The sequence below is a fragment of the Morone saxatilis genome, unplaced genomic scaffold (genome assembly GCF_004916995.1).
Source record: "Morone saxatilis isolate NCDOM2014 unplaced genomic scaffold, NCSU_SB_2.0 Contig7, whole genome shotgun sequence".
NCBI lineage: Eukaryota > Metazoa > Chordata > Actinopteri > Moronidae > Morone > Morone saxatilis.
The window spans coordinates 12,620,001-12,636,925 of record NW_023340246.1 but is presented as its reverse complement, the minus strand read 5'-3'; the positions used below and the strand labels follow the sequence as shown (position 1 = coordinate 12,636,925).

The 16,925-nt window shown below is 39.7% G+C and overlaps 1 protein-coding gene across 11 annotated transcripts in view; it reads right to left on the bottom strand.

Annotated features, from left to right (window-relative positions):
* LOC118340470 (nesprin-2) overlaps positions 1 to 16,925 on the bottom strand; it is an 87,615-nt gene that overhangs the window by 56,922 nt on the left and 13,768 nt on the right. For 8 of the 11 annotated variants that reach the window (XM_035678458.1, XM_035678466.1, XM_035678464.1 and 5 more), the window contains 22 exons: positions 16,142 to 16,308; positions 15,242 to 15,569; positions 14,438 to 14,553; positions 13,894 to 14,014; positions 13,501 to 13,667; positions 12,836 to 12,986; positions 11,860 to 12,755; positions 11,192 to 11,350; positions 10,945 to 11,095; positions 10,599 to 10,757; positions 9,915 to 10,082; positions 9,731 to 9,832; positions 9,125 to 9,328; positions 7,906 to 8,111; positions 5,537 to 5,644; positions 4,786 to 4,957; positions 4,310 to 4,473; positions 2,633 to 2,891; positions 1,950 to 2,114; positions 1,418 to 1,756; positions 1,157 to 1,293; positions 808 to 937 (listed from right to left, as the gene is read on the bottom strand). In XM_035678458.1, coding sequence (XP_035534351.1) covers positions 808 to 937; positions 1,157 to 1,293; positions 1,418 to 1,756; positions 1,950 to 2,114; positions 2,633 to 2,891; positions 4,310 to 4,473; positions 4,786 to 4,957; positions 5,537 to 5,644; positions 7,906 to 8,111; positions 9,125 to 9,328; positions 9,731 to 9,832; positions 9,915 to 10,082; positions 10,599 to 10,757; positions 10,945 to 11,095; positions 11,192 to 11,350; positions 11,860 to 12,755; positions 12,836 to 12,986; positions 13,501 to 13,667; positions 13,894 to 14,014; positions 14,438 to 14,553; positions 15,242 to 15,569; positions 16,142 to 16,308 — 4,569 coding nt within the window. The remainder of the gene's footprint in view (positions 1 to 807; positions 938 to 1,156; positions 1,294 to 1,417; positions 1,757 to 1,949; positions 2,115 to 2,632; positions 2,892 to 4,309; positions 4,474 to 4,785; positions 4,958 to 5,536; positions 5,645 to 7,905; positions 8,112 to 9,124; positions 9,329 to 9,730; positions 9,833 to 9,914; positions 10,083 to 10,598; positions 10,758 to 10,944; positions 11,096 to 11,191; positions 11,351 to 11,859; positions 12,756 to 12,835; positions 12,987 to 13,500; positions 13,668 to 13,893; positions 14,015 to 14,437; positions 14,554 to 15,241; positions 15,570 to 16,141; positions 16,309 to 16,925) is intronic. The other 3 variants (XM_035678459.1, XM_035678469.1, XM_035678468.1) reach the window with 1 other exon arrangement.

Genomic DNA, 16,925 nt, shown 5'->3' with positions numbered 1-16,925 from the left:
GGCAGCAACTGTACATTCTGTCCTCAAGTTGATGTGTTAGAAGCAGGAAAAATGGGCAGCGTAAGGATTTGGGAGACTTTGACAAGGGCCAAATTGTGATGGCTAGACGACTGGGTCAGAGCATCTACAAACTGCAGCTCTTGTGGGGTGTTCCCAGTTTGCAGTGGTCAGTACCTATCAAAAGTGGTACAAGGAAGGAAAAGCGGTGAACCGGCCACAGGGTTATGGGTGGCAAAGGCTAACTGATGTAAGTGGGGAGTGAAGATGTAGTCCGATCTAACAGACAAGCTACTGTAGCTTAAACTGCTGACCACAGGCGGTCATAATGTTATGGCTAATCGGTATATACTACAACTTTATAACAAAGGATAGGGCTGGCTACACTATATTTTTCTTGTTGACGTCAAGTAGTCCCCAACAAATGTATGATTTACTCCTGTTAAAGGAATATTTGCTAAAAGTTCCCAGCTGTTCTAGGAAATGAATTAACCTTTTTCAAAAATAACACTATATAGTTGTGATCTGTTTTCACAGATTTGCATTGTTAGTAGAAATCAAGAGAGAAAGTATGAAGAAAAACTATTTAGAGATGAACCAGGAAAAGAATAGAATAGGTAAGTTTGTTGGCTGAGTTTATGGCTTCATTACATCTATTGCAAATACATTTAATATTAAGACAAGTTACTACTACTACAAAAAAAGGACAGAAGGAAATTAGTCATTGTTACTTTTTTAAACTTGTTATATAAATGTGTATATTTGTTAATATTCTGGGTTTGAATGGATAGACACATTTGTTTGTTTTACCTGGCTGGGTGATGACGGTTCAGCTTGTACTGTTTGGCTCCAATCCTGCAGCTGGCTGATGACCTGTCTCACCCTGTTAGCAGTGTTTTCTACACACTGCTGCTTCTTTTGTAGAAAACTAGACCTGAGGCTACAGTAAAAACATGAGAGAGAGAACAAATAATCATTTTAGGAGTGTTGTGATCAAATATATATAGAGCATATAATTATACCAGTGTTCTTTTAAAACGCTGCAAATAGTACATTTAAGTTAAATGTATCCATGGATCTTGTGTATAAACATTTGGAAGATAATCAATGTGACAAATGTAACTTTTCCGTTTTTTAAATGAGAAATTAGGTTAAGTACCTGTCAAGGTCTTTAGCAACTGCATCAACAGTCAAAAGGACACCTCTGGGGGGCGTTTCTTGTGTGATGCTCGACTCTCCAGTCTTCTGCAGGTTGTTGACTCTCATAGACAATTCTGTTAGCCTGGTATCACAATCCTGAGAGAGATATAAATGCGTCTTTGATGATTTGGTCTCTCATGTGAGAGTGTTTAAGATCTGTGAACTTGTTATATTATTATTCAGGGATAAAGCCACATTTCATAGGATCCTTTAACAATACCTGTAGTGTATACCACTGCAGTTTGAGCTGGCTGATATCAGGCAAAACTTCACGGTTCTCACACAGATTTCCCAAATTTTCAGCCAGGTCTTTTATTGCTATCTGTACACAGGAGACCTCTTCCTCCACTTGTTCAACTCTCTGGTTGCCGGTTTCTGTGAGCAGTGCCAGATTTTCTCTGATGCTACTGTCTAGTGCCCTCTTGTGGTTTTGGAGGTTGCCCACTTGCTGGGAGAGGCTGGCCTGGGCCTCGGCCGTGGAACTGGCTGTGATAGAGTCCTTAAGTGTTACAATCTGTAAAAGGTTTTTTTCTATCTCTGTCACTTCTTGTAGCAAAGCCTGAAAAGCGGAGAGAGTGACAGTTAAACATTTTGTGTGCTCTTCTAAATAGAAATGCAATATAGGTGGTATAATGTAAGTAAATTCTCCCCTAAAATGTCTTTTTCATGGTTTAATGCAAAAGTAATATGAAATAAAAATGTAAGAGAACTTGTACATGATTCACTGGGTCAGTTTACTTAATGGACCTCACCTCCAGAGCTGGTACATCAGTTATCAGTCCAGCTGAGCTTTCCTTCTGGGCCTGACACGCTGACATCCTTTCCTGCAGGGATGTCAATTTATGGTGGCAGTCCTGCAGTAACTGGCCAAAATGTTCCTCATTACACACACCTTCCTCGAGGCGGGAACACACACCCTGTGGACATTTCAGGCACACCAAGCCACAGTCAGACGGCTTACCATTTCAGATTTATTGTGATCCCTATCATCCCTATCAAATGAGCTCAAGTATCCCTTCATCGACCCAACCTAGCAAATTTAGCTTTTAATGAGCATGTTGTTTATCTAATCATTTTTGTGGTTACTTAAGTGTTTATCCATTACTTTAACTTTTGTGACAGTTAATCTATCATTTTAGGTATTTTTTCCACCGGTGTATCCATTACTTCTAGCTAACTAGGTCAACATACATACTAGTTTTTATGTAATCCAAACAGAGACACATGACAGAAGTTCTTCTTCTTTAAACCATTTATATATTTATGTTAGCTAACATTTTTTAACTTACTAAAACTATTTCATTGTTCTCCATTTCTTTTAGCTAACCTGTTTATTCATAATGTTTTGGTAATATTTCAGCTGTTTCATCCTTTATGTTTGGCTGGGAATCAGTGTACCCCACTATGATTATCAATTAAACATGAAAGATTTTACCTTCAGCTCTGTCATTAGTGAGGACCAGCAGGTCTCCAGCTCATCCAAAGAAAGCTCCCTCCTCTGTTCAGCCAGGCTGGTAAGAGTCAGTTGCAGGGATTCAGTCTCCTCCTGCAGTTGACTGACTTGAAGGCAGATTTGTCTGCGCTCAGTTGAGCCAGGCCAGGGGAATAAAGTGGGGAGCTGAGCAATTCTTTGCTTCAGCTCCTCCACTCTGCTGCAGGCCTGCTGTCTTTGGGCCAGGTAGCAGGGGGTGACACTGAGGCATCAACGGACACAAAAAAAGGAGTTTAACAGACCATTCAGACCTCATGCAGTACTTAATTTCACTGTTTTTATATTGGCAATGGAGGTTATTATTAGGGCTTTTAAGTGGGTGGTAGGGGGATTTCAGGGAGGGCAGCTTACCCACCTATAAAGGAGTACATGCATGACATGACAACCATCACTAAAACAGTCCTATCATGTATCCTGCTAGGCTGCTGGATAAAGTGAAGGCTAATTTCAAGTGGGCTATGATGAAGGTTAAACCAAAGAAATCAAGGGGTATTTCAATTGTAAAGGGGTGTGCTTTCAAGTAAGAGGGTTATATAGATGAGGAGGAGCAGGCTAAAAGTTATGTAGATGGTATGATGCTGTTCTTAGTGATAAGGAGCAGATCCAGGGATTAAGACTGTAGGTAGTGGATGTCTAATAGGATAGGCTAACCCTAACCCTAACCCTATGGAAACACTTGGCCTTCCAGGCAAACTCAAACTGTCATACCTGCAGTTTGGGCTGCTACCATGATTACTGTCGCCCCTGAAGGTGTATGATGTATCTACTTCAAGGTAGCAAAGCTAGAGAATGATTAGCTCTTAAATTAGAAAGTAGCTGGGAGCCTCAGCACTGTGGCCCTATATGGAAAAGGGATTTTGGAGCTCCCTATAACCAGTTTAAACAGGAGTTTAAATGTGCAAAAGCAAGCCTGGATATGATGTTGTAAGAATCTAGGGGTATAGCAGGATGGAGTACAGTGCCAATGTCAAGCAGGGACGAAGTGGAACCCAAGGGAGTCAGATTCACAGGCTCAGGAAACTCTTAGACATTGAAATATTGTAGGAAAGGTACAGTATGGGAGTGGAGCATTGAAACTCAGCATACCACAGGATACATGGAGCAAAGCAACATCATGGGAGGAGGAAACTGATAAGGGAATTTCAGAGGCGAAAAGAGGCTGCTAGATATGCGAGAGAAATCTCTCCGACAAAGCAATGCCGGTGGATGAGTTGGGAAAGTGCGGAAAAAGAAGAAACTTAGATTCATGCTGGGAGCAACTTATAATGTGTGTCCATCTCCCCAAAATCTTGGGATTGGATTTTGGGGAGGATAGATAGGAAAGGACCCATGTCCTTTATGTTTAGGCTTCACTTTGGCACATTCTATCAGGGTCTAAAACAACCAGGCCAATAGGGGCAATAAACCTGGAGATATAAACAAGTGCTGAAGAGACTAGCAGCAGTCATTGAGAGTTGCCGCATTGAATTAAACTCACTGGATGCTCGTGTGAATGAACAAATAAAGCAGCAAGCATTTTAAAACAGGCATTATGTAGGCCTGCTAAGGGCAAATATATAACATGAATAAATACTTGCATAGTAATGCTCACCAAATATTTGGCACATTGGCTCCACTCACCTATGATGAGGCTGAACTGAGTGGAGAAGGTCCCTCGACTGCTCCTCCGTTTGCTGAATGTCCTGTTTCAGGCTTCCATCACACAGTCTGTGGCTCAGACTATTTCCATTAACTCTAAACTCCTCAAGGTGAGCCACCCCTTCTTCTGTTGCACTCACCACAGCCTGAAAAATATTTTTACAGATTAGTTATTTAACTCTTTCACAAAGCAAGGACCCCAGTTTGTCACTGCTCGGACTGAGGAGTGTCTCTTTCTTTAATCTGGTTTACAAATCCGCCATTCCAAAATGTTCAACAACAACAAATCGGTACTCCTTATTGAAGAACAAGTAGAAACAAATATACTGTAGATGAAAAGAAAGAATAGATCTGTGTGACCACACCCTTGCATGGCATTAGACACCACTGTAACAACTGCCAGTTTACAACTACATGAAACAAAATAAAAGATATAGGAGTTAGGAAGTCTGAAACACCTCAATGTCTCTGCTCAGAGAGCTCTTCTTCTCTTTGGAGCCACGCAGTATGTTGGTTTGAAAGTTGTTGTATCGTTCCAGCAGTTTGTTGCTCTCTTCCACCAGAGCAGACTGTTGAAGTGTGCTGCGTTGTAAGGATGACACAAGCTGACTGATTTCCTCTGTTCTCACCCTGCAGAGGGACAAAACAGTGTTAATGCTCAGTTAAACATTATTTACACAAATGTTAGTGACGGGAACTAAAATTGACTTTGTCAGGTTAACAAGGACATATTAACATGGTAAATAAGTAGAGAGGGAAAAAACCTTCTACAACCTGCACCTTCTCCAGGGTGCACAAGAAGAAAACAAAATAAATTCACCTATACTTAATTAATAAAGTGTTGCGGTGGGCTCTAGACCGTACCTTTCCAATGTGTTTAATCAGGGTTACATGGTTGTATTGTATTAACTATACCTCAAGCAACAGTATTACAGCCTTCTGTGTACTTGATTAAACTGTCTACTGCAGATCTCTTTTTTTAGTACAAAGAAAATATACAAAACATGACACGCAATAAATATACAAAAATGAAGGATAGAATTCCAAAATCATCTAGTGAGAATATCAACTGTAGTCCCCCATAAACTAAATACACAGAATATATATTATCCTGCACACTGCCTGACAACTGACAACTCTTGACCTCAGGGCCTTCATACAAGATTTGCTTATTTTCAGCTGGACAGCATATATCTGAAATCAGTTTACCTTTGTTGAAGTGCTTCCTCCTGTAGGAGACTAAGATCCTCCTCCTTCGCTGCTTTTTCTTCAACAGCTTGCAACCATTGTTCCAAATGCTCACTCTCCCTTTGCAGCCTACAACACATATGCAGTATGAATGCAGGCACGGCACATATATGCATATGTACAGTGTAGACAATGCACTGTATATTAAAGTGACGTCACAGTGAGAAAATAGCTCTGTTGTAGAATTCAGAAAGCAAGTTGAACTTGTCCCACTGATTTTGAACTGTACTGTAGACTGTTGCTTGTGTCTATTATATAGTTTAAAGGATAAGTGGTGACATTCTGTATTTTCCTGTACTGTGAACAAATCACACAAAAAGACCAAAACCAACAATGAAATTCATCCTACGAACAAGTATTGCCTGTATAGCCAAAGTGTCATATTGTCATGGTCCAGCTGTGCCTCCTCATTCAAGTTTGTCCCCTGTATATTATCTCTCTGTGTCTGTGTGTTTGTGTGTTTGTCTGGGCGTGGTGCTCCAGTCTCACGCCTGTTGCCAGTCACCTGCAGACCTGTGACTCATCCACTTAACAAGCCTCTGCAGTATATTCTTTTTCTTCACTCCAGTCTTTGGCAGATCGTTCAGTCCGCCTGCTCTGTCCAGTGTCTCGTCTGTTTTCCTGCTGCGTGCCCAGCTGACTCTGCCTGCTTTGCTCCAACATAAAAATCCTTGACCAAGATTTCAAACTTGCATCTCTGATGTTGTGAATACATCTATTTTTGAAAGTTTTTCATAATCCCTAGTCCGTTTTCGGTTTTTTGGTCCAAAAATATTACAAAACCACTCATATACCTTATTCCTCTGTTCCATTTTAGACCTCTATTGCTCTCAAAAAAGTATTAAAAACAAATCAATGAGCCACACTGTTGCACTGCGCTGACATGTTCCTTAATTACAAAGGACACCGGCACTGTAGTTTAATATAAGTCAATCCCACAAACATTGACAAAAACTATAGTATAAAAATGCCAATATATATGTATGACCTGCTGTTAAAGCATTATTGCACAACTTCATTTGTAACTAATGGACTTCGGCTAAATTCCAAAGACACCCCAGGGATGACAGAAAGTACTGAGAGACAGATCAGCCCATTCTTGGATTTGGTCTTTTCATCGGATTTGTTGACAAAAACAAAAACATAGAATATTGCCAACCTTTATATTAAGTTGAGTTATGTATTTTTTTTCGTGTAAATATTCAATATATTTATACATTATTATACCAAAGAAAAACTGTAACATTTTGTTCTCTTCATTTCCTGAAATCTCTTAAAATTTTATTTTAAACTCTGAAACCTACGGAAGCCGAGAACGGCCATGGATTTTTTTTTTATGCACTGTTATATCGTGATAACGACTTATTATCTTGTTATCTCGAGATAACAAAGATCGTTTTCCTCATGATAATTAATTAATTCATAATGTTTCAATCTTTTCAACCTACAAGAGCTGCCACAACGCTTCCAATCAAGTAAACAAACCAACGTAAAAGTGTATTTACGTTAGCCTAAACTCAGCAGTGGTACGGAAGTTCGTGGCAGCTCTTGTACAAAGTTTGTTTTCTCGAGATAACGAAATTGTTTTTCGAGATACGAATTAATTATTTCGTTATCTTGACAATAAAAAGATGTTATCTCTGATACATTATTAATATGTGTTCGTCTTTGACTTTAACACTAATGCGACGGCTTCCGTAGCACTGGCCGTAGCTTAAGCCGACCGGTAAGTGCAGAAGTCGTTCGTGCAAGCGCAATTAGTTAAATAAGGCAACACATTATTAATTAATCAATACGAGATATGATCTGTTAGTCGAGATACAATTATAAGTCGTTATAAAGATAACAGTGCATAAAAAAAAAATCCATGGCCGTTCTCGGCTTCCGTAGAAACCACTTTTTAAGCTGAAGATAATTTAGAAACCAACTAAACACTAGAAACACTAGAATGAGAAAAAAGGGAAAAAAGTATTACAATCAATTACTTTGAGTAATGACATGTATGATGTTTATAGTTTAACACAACTTTTCCTTCTCACATTTTCAGACTCATTAGTTTCTATGTTCAGTCAGGTAAAGTCTAGCCTTGCCTGCTTTGTTTCTTTATGCAAATGCCCAAGCAAAGACAAAGAAACAGAAAGCATCTTAACTCCAGAAATACCTGCCCAGCAGCTCTCTTATGCCCTTACTGTAATGTATAAATGTTGTGTGTTACGTTGATGTGTGTGTGCATGCTACATGGTTGAGAAGAGACAATCACCATTTCACTGCAGATGTGTGAATCTGTGCACATTCTATGAATTGAAATATCTAAGCATGATGTCTTTTACCTGTCAAGGTCCTGGATATTCCTCTCAGTTTGTTCCTCCACCTCAGAGAAGAGCTGATGCATGTTTCTGACTTTATCCCGCAGCTGATTCCCATCTACAGACAAACTCTGCAGGCTGGATGAACTCACTATGGAGGACATGACACGCAGATCCTCCAGCAGACTCTCTGCCTGCTCATCCTGGGTCTGGAGCTCAAAAAGTAGATCCTGTAGAGGAAAATGAGTTACTGTGAGTGATTAGCATTTTAAAGCATCAGCTGTCAAATGTCTAATGTGGCCACATGAAACATTTACATGAACACTAAATTCACTGTCAAACTTTAGCATACAATCAAATATAAAAAAACTACAACATTTGTTTCAGGTTCTATTATAGTGGCATTAAAATACTCTTATCTACAGTTCAGTTGGTTGAATTCACTGGCCCAAATTGAGCTGATGTCATTATAGAAATCTTTTCAAAACAAACACTTATTCAAAATACAAATCATTTCCTAAGCAGGAGGTGCTCCATCAACAGAAATTTGGACTCAAACATGGCCGACACTATATCCCACCACTATAGATCACATTAAGGTTAGAAGACTCACTTCAGTGACTTCAGATTTCCTGATTTTTGGATAAAAACGTTTTGTTACTAGAAATTGTTTGTATTGTCGGACATTTTTACTTGCACAATATGCCATTTCTATATATATATATAGATTTTGCTGCATTTTCTTTCAAACTAATTTGAAAGCACTGAAGGCAGACAGAGCTGTTTTGCAGGCTTGGACGCACAGGCAGCTCTGCGTAAACACTTTGCTTGTATGATCAATTTAGTTGATAAAATTGAGTTGAGTTGATAATAAAAAAGAGAAATTTTGAACTTTATATTTTAGAAAATAGAGAAAATAGTGCGACACAAATATTTTTCATACTCTCTTTTTTTACCATACTTATCTAGACCAGGGGAATACTAAAATGAAATCCATACAGTGTAGGAAACGTGTGAATATGTAACATTTTTAACTTGAGACTTCACAACCAAGATATCAGGAAAAAGGAAATTACAACAACAAATACAGCTGTGGTTGCACCGGCTTCACTTCCTCTGTGAATGGAAGTGACCCACTTGATACCAAAATGTAAGCAAATACACCCAATATACAGAATCTTACATACTGCAGGTAAGGTAAGAGGCCCTTTTATGTACAAATATATCTCATTTAAGCACTCACCTTTAGTTTTGCCAGGACTGTTGCAACATCTGAACCACTGAGTGTGAGGAGGGACTCCTGAATCTTCTGGAGGGAGTTAAAGCATTCAGCCATCCTGGCAGTAAGTTGTCCTTTAGTAGCCACTATCTGCCTATAAACATCCTCAGCTTCAGAACTAAGCTCCTTCAGCTGCTGTATCTTCTTCCTCGTCTGGGTCTCCACAACCTAAACAAAACAAAGTCAATCAAGAGACCTGTTGTAGCTCCATCTCATCACTGTTAGTTTTCTGTTTTTCATGCTGGCCAAAGACGCACATACACAGTAGTATCAGCATTAATAGTTCAGTTTATCTGTTCTTGGCTTTCAACCATAAACTGACCAATAAAGTGCAACCTAACAGTTTCAAAAGTCACAGAGTCAGCCATAATGTACTGCAGCAAGGCGCCAAAACCTATTATTATGTTATTATTTCAACAATAAAATGTCTCCTGTCATTATACAACTGAAAAGTTGAACTAGACTTGGGTTGAAATTTAAACCAAAACTATATTTATATACTCTCTCTGTCCATCCCAGCAGCTTTATTTCACACACATCTAAAACAGAAAACTAAATCACATGCTGTACCTGCAGCTCCACAGGAGGCTCTGGGCTTTGAAGCAGTGCCTGAATCTCAGTGGCTCTTTGGTGGAAACGCTCCATGTTCTGCTCTTGGGACACAATCTCATTCTAGGAGACAGTTAGAGGGAGATGATCATTGTTTGAAGCAACTGTGGAAATGTAGAGAATGAAACAGGAAGAATAGTTTTACCTGCAAGGTCCTGATGTCTTCCTCTGTTTGAAAGGATGGAGACTGAGCAAATACTGCTAGTTTATTGGTGGTCCAGCTCTCTACCTCTGCTCCAAGCTTGAGGACGCCATCCCACAGACTCAGGCCAAGGTGTAAGTTTTCAATGTGGGAATCTGTTCTTTCTGATATCTGCAATAATAAACACATAAAACAAACAGCAAAACTCAACAGAAGACCTTAGAAATCAGATATTTGCAATGATAACAGTCTAGAGAAGATGTATGTGTGTAGTAAATCTTACTTTAATAACAGTAGGTAAATAGGTAAGAAATCCACTCTTAATACAATAATCTGCAGGAAAACCCAAAAGATATCAACTAAGGCATATTACTCTGAAACTGAAGTACAATGAGAGGTTTGAAGACATTTTTCTTCCACAATACATATTTTTGAAAGCCCAAACTTAAACATTTTTGCCAGCATATCTAGGTAGGTAAAAAAATAAGGAGGATTAGGATTAACTCACAAAACCGCAAGATAATAATGAAAAAACACACATTTTTTGTGACAGGAAAAGAAAAATGTTGTATTGGCTTGCCATAAAAACAAAAAACAAAGAAAATATCAAATCCTTTGATTAATGAAAATATGCCACCAACACAAGAAAAAAAAATGTGTGTGTGTAAATAAAGTGACTGAACTCACATCCAGCCAGCGGTCCATGAGAGCATCTGCTTCACTCTCATATGGGATGAGGGTGCATTCTGGGATCTGACGTAGATGAGTGTGAATCTGCCTGCAGACACTGCGGACCTCCTCTATGCCGTTGTTAAGCCCATTCAGCTCTGCTTTTGTTTCCTGAACCTGAGAAACCACACACAAATAAGCAAGCACAAAATGTGGTGTCACAATGAAGAATCCAAGCAATGAATTTACCAGGGACACACAAATTAAATGATTTGGATTATGTTGACTGTGCTTCTTGGCAAGTTTTACACACACCAAAAGGGTGTATATTGCTTCATCATCTTAATTAAACAGGGTGGTATGCCTTAGTATGCAGTCTCTGCAGGTTGCTTTTTCCCATGTAGGAGGCTTGTTCACTGATGGTGCTTTCTGCCCTCTGCAAAGTCCCACTCAGCTCAACATGAATGCTCTGAAACCTCTTCAGCAGCTCCGTTAGGACATTACACTGCTCCAGCCTGTATGTGATCCATGACACAACACACACAAAGTCAGCAAAGAACTCTAACCTGACAAAGCTGTAAATCACAAAGGACTTTAACTGCTCTCTTTACCGTTCAGTTAAAGCTTTTGTCGCCTCCTCCCAGACATCCTTCACCTCTCTGGTGTGACTCACATCAGATATTCCTGATTGTGAAGATGCATCCTGTATGTGCTGCAGCTCAGCGAGATGTCGGGCAAGATTACTTTCCAGCTCTGTCAAGGCACGCGTCCTGCAGCAATGATGAAACAATCATTAGTGTACTGACTCACCCATGGACAGTGGGGAACATAGGAGAGGGGTAAATGGGAATAACTGACATTTGACAAGAATTATTATTGCTTTAGCATACCTGGAATACCTGAAAATACTTGGACATTACAATTATGTATAATACAACTGTAATATTTCCATTTTAATTTTGAGACATTGCATCTCGTAGGTTTGTAATATTTCCATAACTTTATGATATAGCTGCAACCAGAAGATAGAGACATATATTATATAATATATTCATTATGTATTAGTTTGTAATGTATACTTTTTTATTTTCCTTTATGTTCAAATGTTCAATTCTGTGATAATAAAGTAAATACCAAAAGGTTTAGGTAATCAAAGTAATATATCTAAAAGTCAATCATAATTGACTGGATGCACTAAACCGTCATCAGTCAGGTATCCTAGCCAGGGAAGAACAAAAACTAAAAATGATTTGTTTTTGGACCCAGATCAGTGTTGTACCTCTGTTGTAAAGCAGGCAGGGTGGGCTCGTGTAACCCCAGCTGCTTCACTGCTCCCCTTATCTCCCTCAGTGCGGCTAGCAAAGCAATTCTCCTCTGGGCCAAACTCTCCTTCTCTTCTCCCTTTTTTTTAACCTTGCTGCTTCCTTTTCTTCTCTCATCCTTGGCTTTTAAGACATCCTCTTCAGACTTCCACATTTGATCCTTGTGCTCTTCCTCCCTTTGTGCCTTTCTATCATTTTCTTCTTCCAGCCTACTCCTTTTGGCTTCCATCCCTGACTCCTCTTCCGTCCTACTTGGAGTGGGATGCTTTTGCTCCTGTGGTGAATCAGTCTTTGTCTCCTGACATATCTCCACAGGATTCAACTGATCATTCTCCTGGATTTGCTCCTTTCCCATCTCTCCCTTCTCTCTCTTCCTGGCTCTCATCAGCTCTTTCTCCACATCAACAGTTTGCCGAGACAATGATGTCACCACATCCTGGCACGCCACTGTTGCACCATCCATGGTCAGAGTCATCCCCACTGCCTTTAAAGTGCTGTCAACACTATCAGATTGTTCCGCAACAGTCTGCAACTTTTGCTGAATTGCTGCCTGCCAAGAGTGTTTCTCCTGCTCCCAGTCTGCCTCATTCTGCTGTCTGCTGGGGTCCTGGTTTGCCAGCAGCGTTGGGATCTCGGCCTTGACTTCCCTCACTGTGGCTAGGAAGTGATCCAGGGCCCGGGCAGCCGACTGAACCTTCTCCAGCCGCTGTCTGAGCTGTTCGAGATGATGGACACTGTTGTGCAGAGCCTGGCAGAGGGGTGAAGGGGATGTGGCTCCAGGCCCTTGTCTTTCCTCTTCAGTGCCTCGTTCTGATAGCTTTCTCATTTCAGACTGCAGGCTGTCATCCATCTCCTGGGTAATGCAAGAGGGATTAATTACAATATTCACTCTCAGAATGAGTGCTAATTCTTTTGAAAAAAGCAAAGGTGTACCTTTAAATCAGATAACAGTCTACGATCGGCTAAGGTGAAGGAGGAGATGTCCACAGACTCTTTGAGGATGCGGTCCAGTTTTTCTGTGGTCAGTGCCATCTGGTCATCTGCAGACTTCATCAGTACTGCAGTATTGTCTAGAGATGTCAGCCTGACATAAACCAAAGTAAAATAATCCTTACTTGTTAGAATAAGTTGTTATTATGTATAGTACTAGAACATGGTTGTTGGTTAACTCCATCTGCTGATAAAGATCTTGTAATATGATCGTAAGCTCCAGAACAGCTACTAAATGGCCCTTAAAGTGAGATAGTTGATTCCAAGTTCAAAAATAAGCATAAAAACTCAACGTGGACAAGAAGTGCTTAAGAAAATAGAAATCTATGTTTACATGACAACTGGGCAAACTCCATCTGCTGATAAAGATCTTGTAATATGATTGAAAGCTCTGGAACAGCTACTAAATGGACCTTGAGTTGAGATGTTTACAAGGTAAAGAATGTTTCTAAATCCAATAACACTATTATTATGTGGCCAGACACTGAACCAGTCAAAAATGTAAGTTTGTACTGGTGAATATGACCAGCAAGAATAAGTGGTACACATGTGCTAACATCTTAACATATCGGTAAATACTTTAGATTAATCAGAGAGGTGCACTGTACCTGCTCTGTAGGCACATTTGTTGGCCTCTCCACTGCTGAGTCAGCTGCTCCCAGTCTTTTTTCACTTCACACTCATCTTCCCTGGTCTTCATATGGGAACGCTGGGATAGCTGGGCATACTGGAACTCAAACTCAAACCATACTGCCTCTGTCTCCTGTTTTAGAGTCTGTTGAGGAGAATCATATTTACAAAGTAATGGCAGCGACAGTTTGACCTTACAAACAAATGACTGCGTAACAGTTGTTTCTTTAGCAGGTTGTAGGAGATTCAGAGAATCAGAAGTGATACACAGATAAATCTGCATCAAGATCATGATTTTAAAAGGTGACATTCTAATGATCAAATAATTGCTAAACATGAATGTAAAGTGGTGAAATGATGCTTCAACTTGCCAGTAGTTGCTTCTTTTGCTTCAGTAGGGTGGAAATGGTGACTGGGTGTAGGATAAACTCCTCCAAAAGTTTCTTGTTCTTCTGAAGTTGAGTTTGAAATAGCAAGCAGGACTTTCTGTACCTACAGTGAAAGATTTGCACAATTTCAACACAACATTCTGTGAGAGTTAAAGGCTACATGGGAACATCAAGTTGATCTCTTTAATGTCTTTTATTCTTATTTCACGACACTGAAAACAAAGTACATGGCCGACTGTTATATCTTTGGGGTAATTGTTTTGTTTAAATTAGATAAAACAGGTGAGACAGGCAACAACTCAACTAATACATTTCCGCTAAAATCCCAATTTTTGTTTAAAAAATGTATAAAACTGGTACTTTAAAAGATTCTGCAGACTTCATTAAAGCCAAATAAACTATAGATTTAAATTCTGGATTATGCTCTTCTGAGCTAATCTGTCAAGTCTAAGGTGAAACTTTATTTCACATGCAGTCAGTTCGTCAAACACACACACACAAATGTAAAAAAGATATTAACCCACACCTTTCAAGTACTTCCTGTTCGGCTGAGTGCTCTTCCTGCGGTGGGGTGGCTGCCTCTGCAATGACGGTCCACTCTGCCTCCTGCTTGGTCTCTACAGTGTTGCCCCTGACAACTGCCTGGGAGATGGGAGAGTCGCATAGTAATGGTCCAGTGAAGAAAAGAGGAAAAGATGGAGCGGCAAGCCTATCCAATTACTGAGGATTAGTGCTCTGCAGCTGCTGCTGTGTCTTGTACAGGTCAGCTACAAGCCAATGAAATTGCTGAGCCCTTTTCTGACCAGAAAGACTTAAGTAAAGGCCACTTTAAATGCAATGTGCATGGGATTAATTTAGGGTAGTTAACATTTGCAGTCTTATATCAGCATCAGGTTCCTGAAGAAGGCAAAAGGATTTAAAATAAAAGCATGAAGTTATGACTATAGAGCTTTCCCTGCCTGACTGGCTCAAATTATCTACTGTTGAGTATAGACACTTGTGGTCAATCATATTCACCTAGGAAATCAAAAACTATAAAATACAACACAAAACTTTAAGGCAATGTTTACATAAAGATTGTGGCAAAAGAAAAGTGGACTCACCACTTGTCACTCACACTTCTACTCCTAAAGCTATTTTCTTTTACTTCAGGTTACATGATTTGTAAGCTAAAATTGAAAGCTAAAAAAATGAAGTTGTTCACATGTTCAAACATTTAAATAGCTGTTTCTAGCTGCAGCTTGAAGATCTAAAAGTACTAAAATACTTAATAAATCATGAAAAACAATGAGAAAAAATCCATATAAAAGCAGTCAGTGTGTCTTTATACCTGTGTATGAGTTTGGGTTCGCTGCTTTCTATCTGTGATGTGCAGTAGACGAGCTTTCAGCGGGTGCTCTTTGGCTCGTAGTGATGACTTGAGATTTTTCTCCGACCCACGGCCTCTACGCTGTGTCAGGTCATCCTCACTCTCCATTGGGACATCCTGAGCTCCCAGCTGAAGGACATCTCCCTGATGCTGCACTGACACAGCACTGCCCACAGGTGAGAGGTCTTGTTGTTGACTGTGTTTCTGTGGGAGATTGTTTCTCCGCTGTGTGTCTGCCGACACGCCAGTCGCTCTCAGTGGGGTGTTTCCCCGGAGCTGCTGTCCCCTGCTGAGTTAAGAAATGTTCAACAGAGGGTGGTCGGGCTCAGTCAGTTAGAACCACTCAGTCCTACAGGCACCTCATTAGGATTAATAGACTTGAAGGATTACAGAGTGACAATTGTTCATAAACAAGCTGTCTGATTTAATTAAATTATTCAGTTCAACTCAAATTCAGTTAAACATTTATTTAAGGGTAAATTCAAGGCCACAAAATTCTGTTCTATATCTGTCCTACTTTTGCCAATTCAAATGAATGTCTTCCTAACATTTAATGTGCTACCTTCCAATAAGTCAACATACATTACAGCACTAGGGATGGACTTTACGGAAAGAAAGGTTTGTTAAATTATTGATTTTAAAACATTGCTTTGCAACACAAATATCTATCATATAGTTTTCTTCAGGGTGAGTTCATCTTTAGACTTGCTGTGGTCCAGATAGGTGCAGTATATTGAAAATGGATCCATTTGGGATTCAGTTATAACACAAACCCACATGAGATATGTGCTCTTACTATTTCCCTCTTAAATGCGGTTAATATAATACACCTCAGGATGCCTCTCCTTGGTATCATCTTACCAGTCAAATTGGAGCACTGTGTCACTGGGTTGTGTTTCCTGTGCTTCATCTGACTCCCTCAGCTGGTCTGTTTCCAGGCTGGAGGATTTTATTGGTGTTAGTGTTTCACACAGCTCTTGGAGCGATTCAACATGTTCCTCAACAGACGCATCTCCATCCATGACAGCCTGGAAAGAATGTGAACATCTGAGAAACTGAAACTATGTATCTTAATTTGGGGTTATCAAATTGTTTCCCAAAATCACACAGTTTGCCACACAGCACAATCAGATGTCAGTGCAAATGTTACAGAGTTATGCAAATACCTGTTGTTGCAGCAAAAAGTCAAGGTCAGTCTGGTCAGTGGCTTCGTGCAGAGCGTTAGTTTGCGTTTCACATTGCACAACAGAAAATGACTGCCTCCCCTCTCTGATCTTAGACCATAAGATGGGAACAAAGGAGGCCATTTCTCTGCGTACATCCTGAGCGTGACACAAACAAGCAGATACTTACTTGGCAGAATGCTTTTATGAAAACTTGTAAGAAAAATGTAAGTGCTGTCAGTTTATCATGGTATGTCATACTGTAGCTGAAGGGAACCAGTAAAATACAGAGTTAAATGTAATATTCAGTTAGGACTGTGTGCTGTGGTGTTACAAGTGGGATAACCCAAAACGTAAAATATTGTTAGTAAATCAGTTAAATTAAATCAAATTGATGTGATGGGGAAATATGATTATTTGTGTTCTTGCTAAGAGTTAGATGAGAAAATCAATAACACTCAAATTTGTACATTTAATATGAC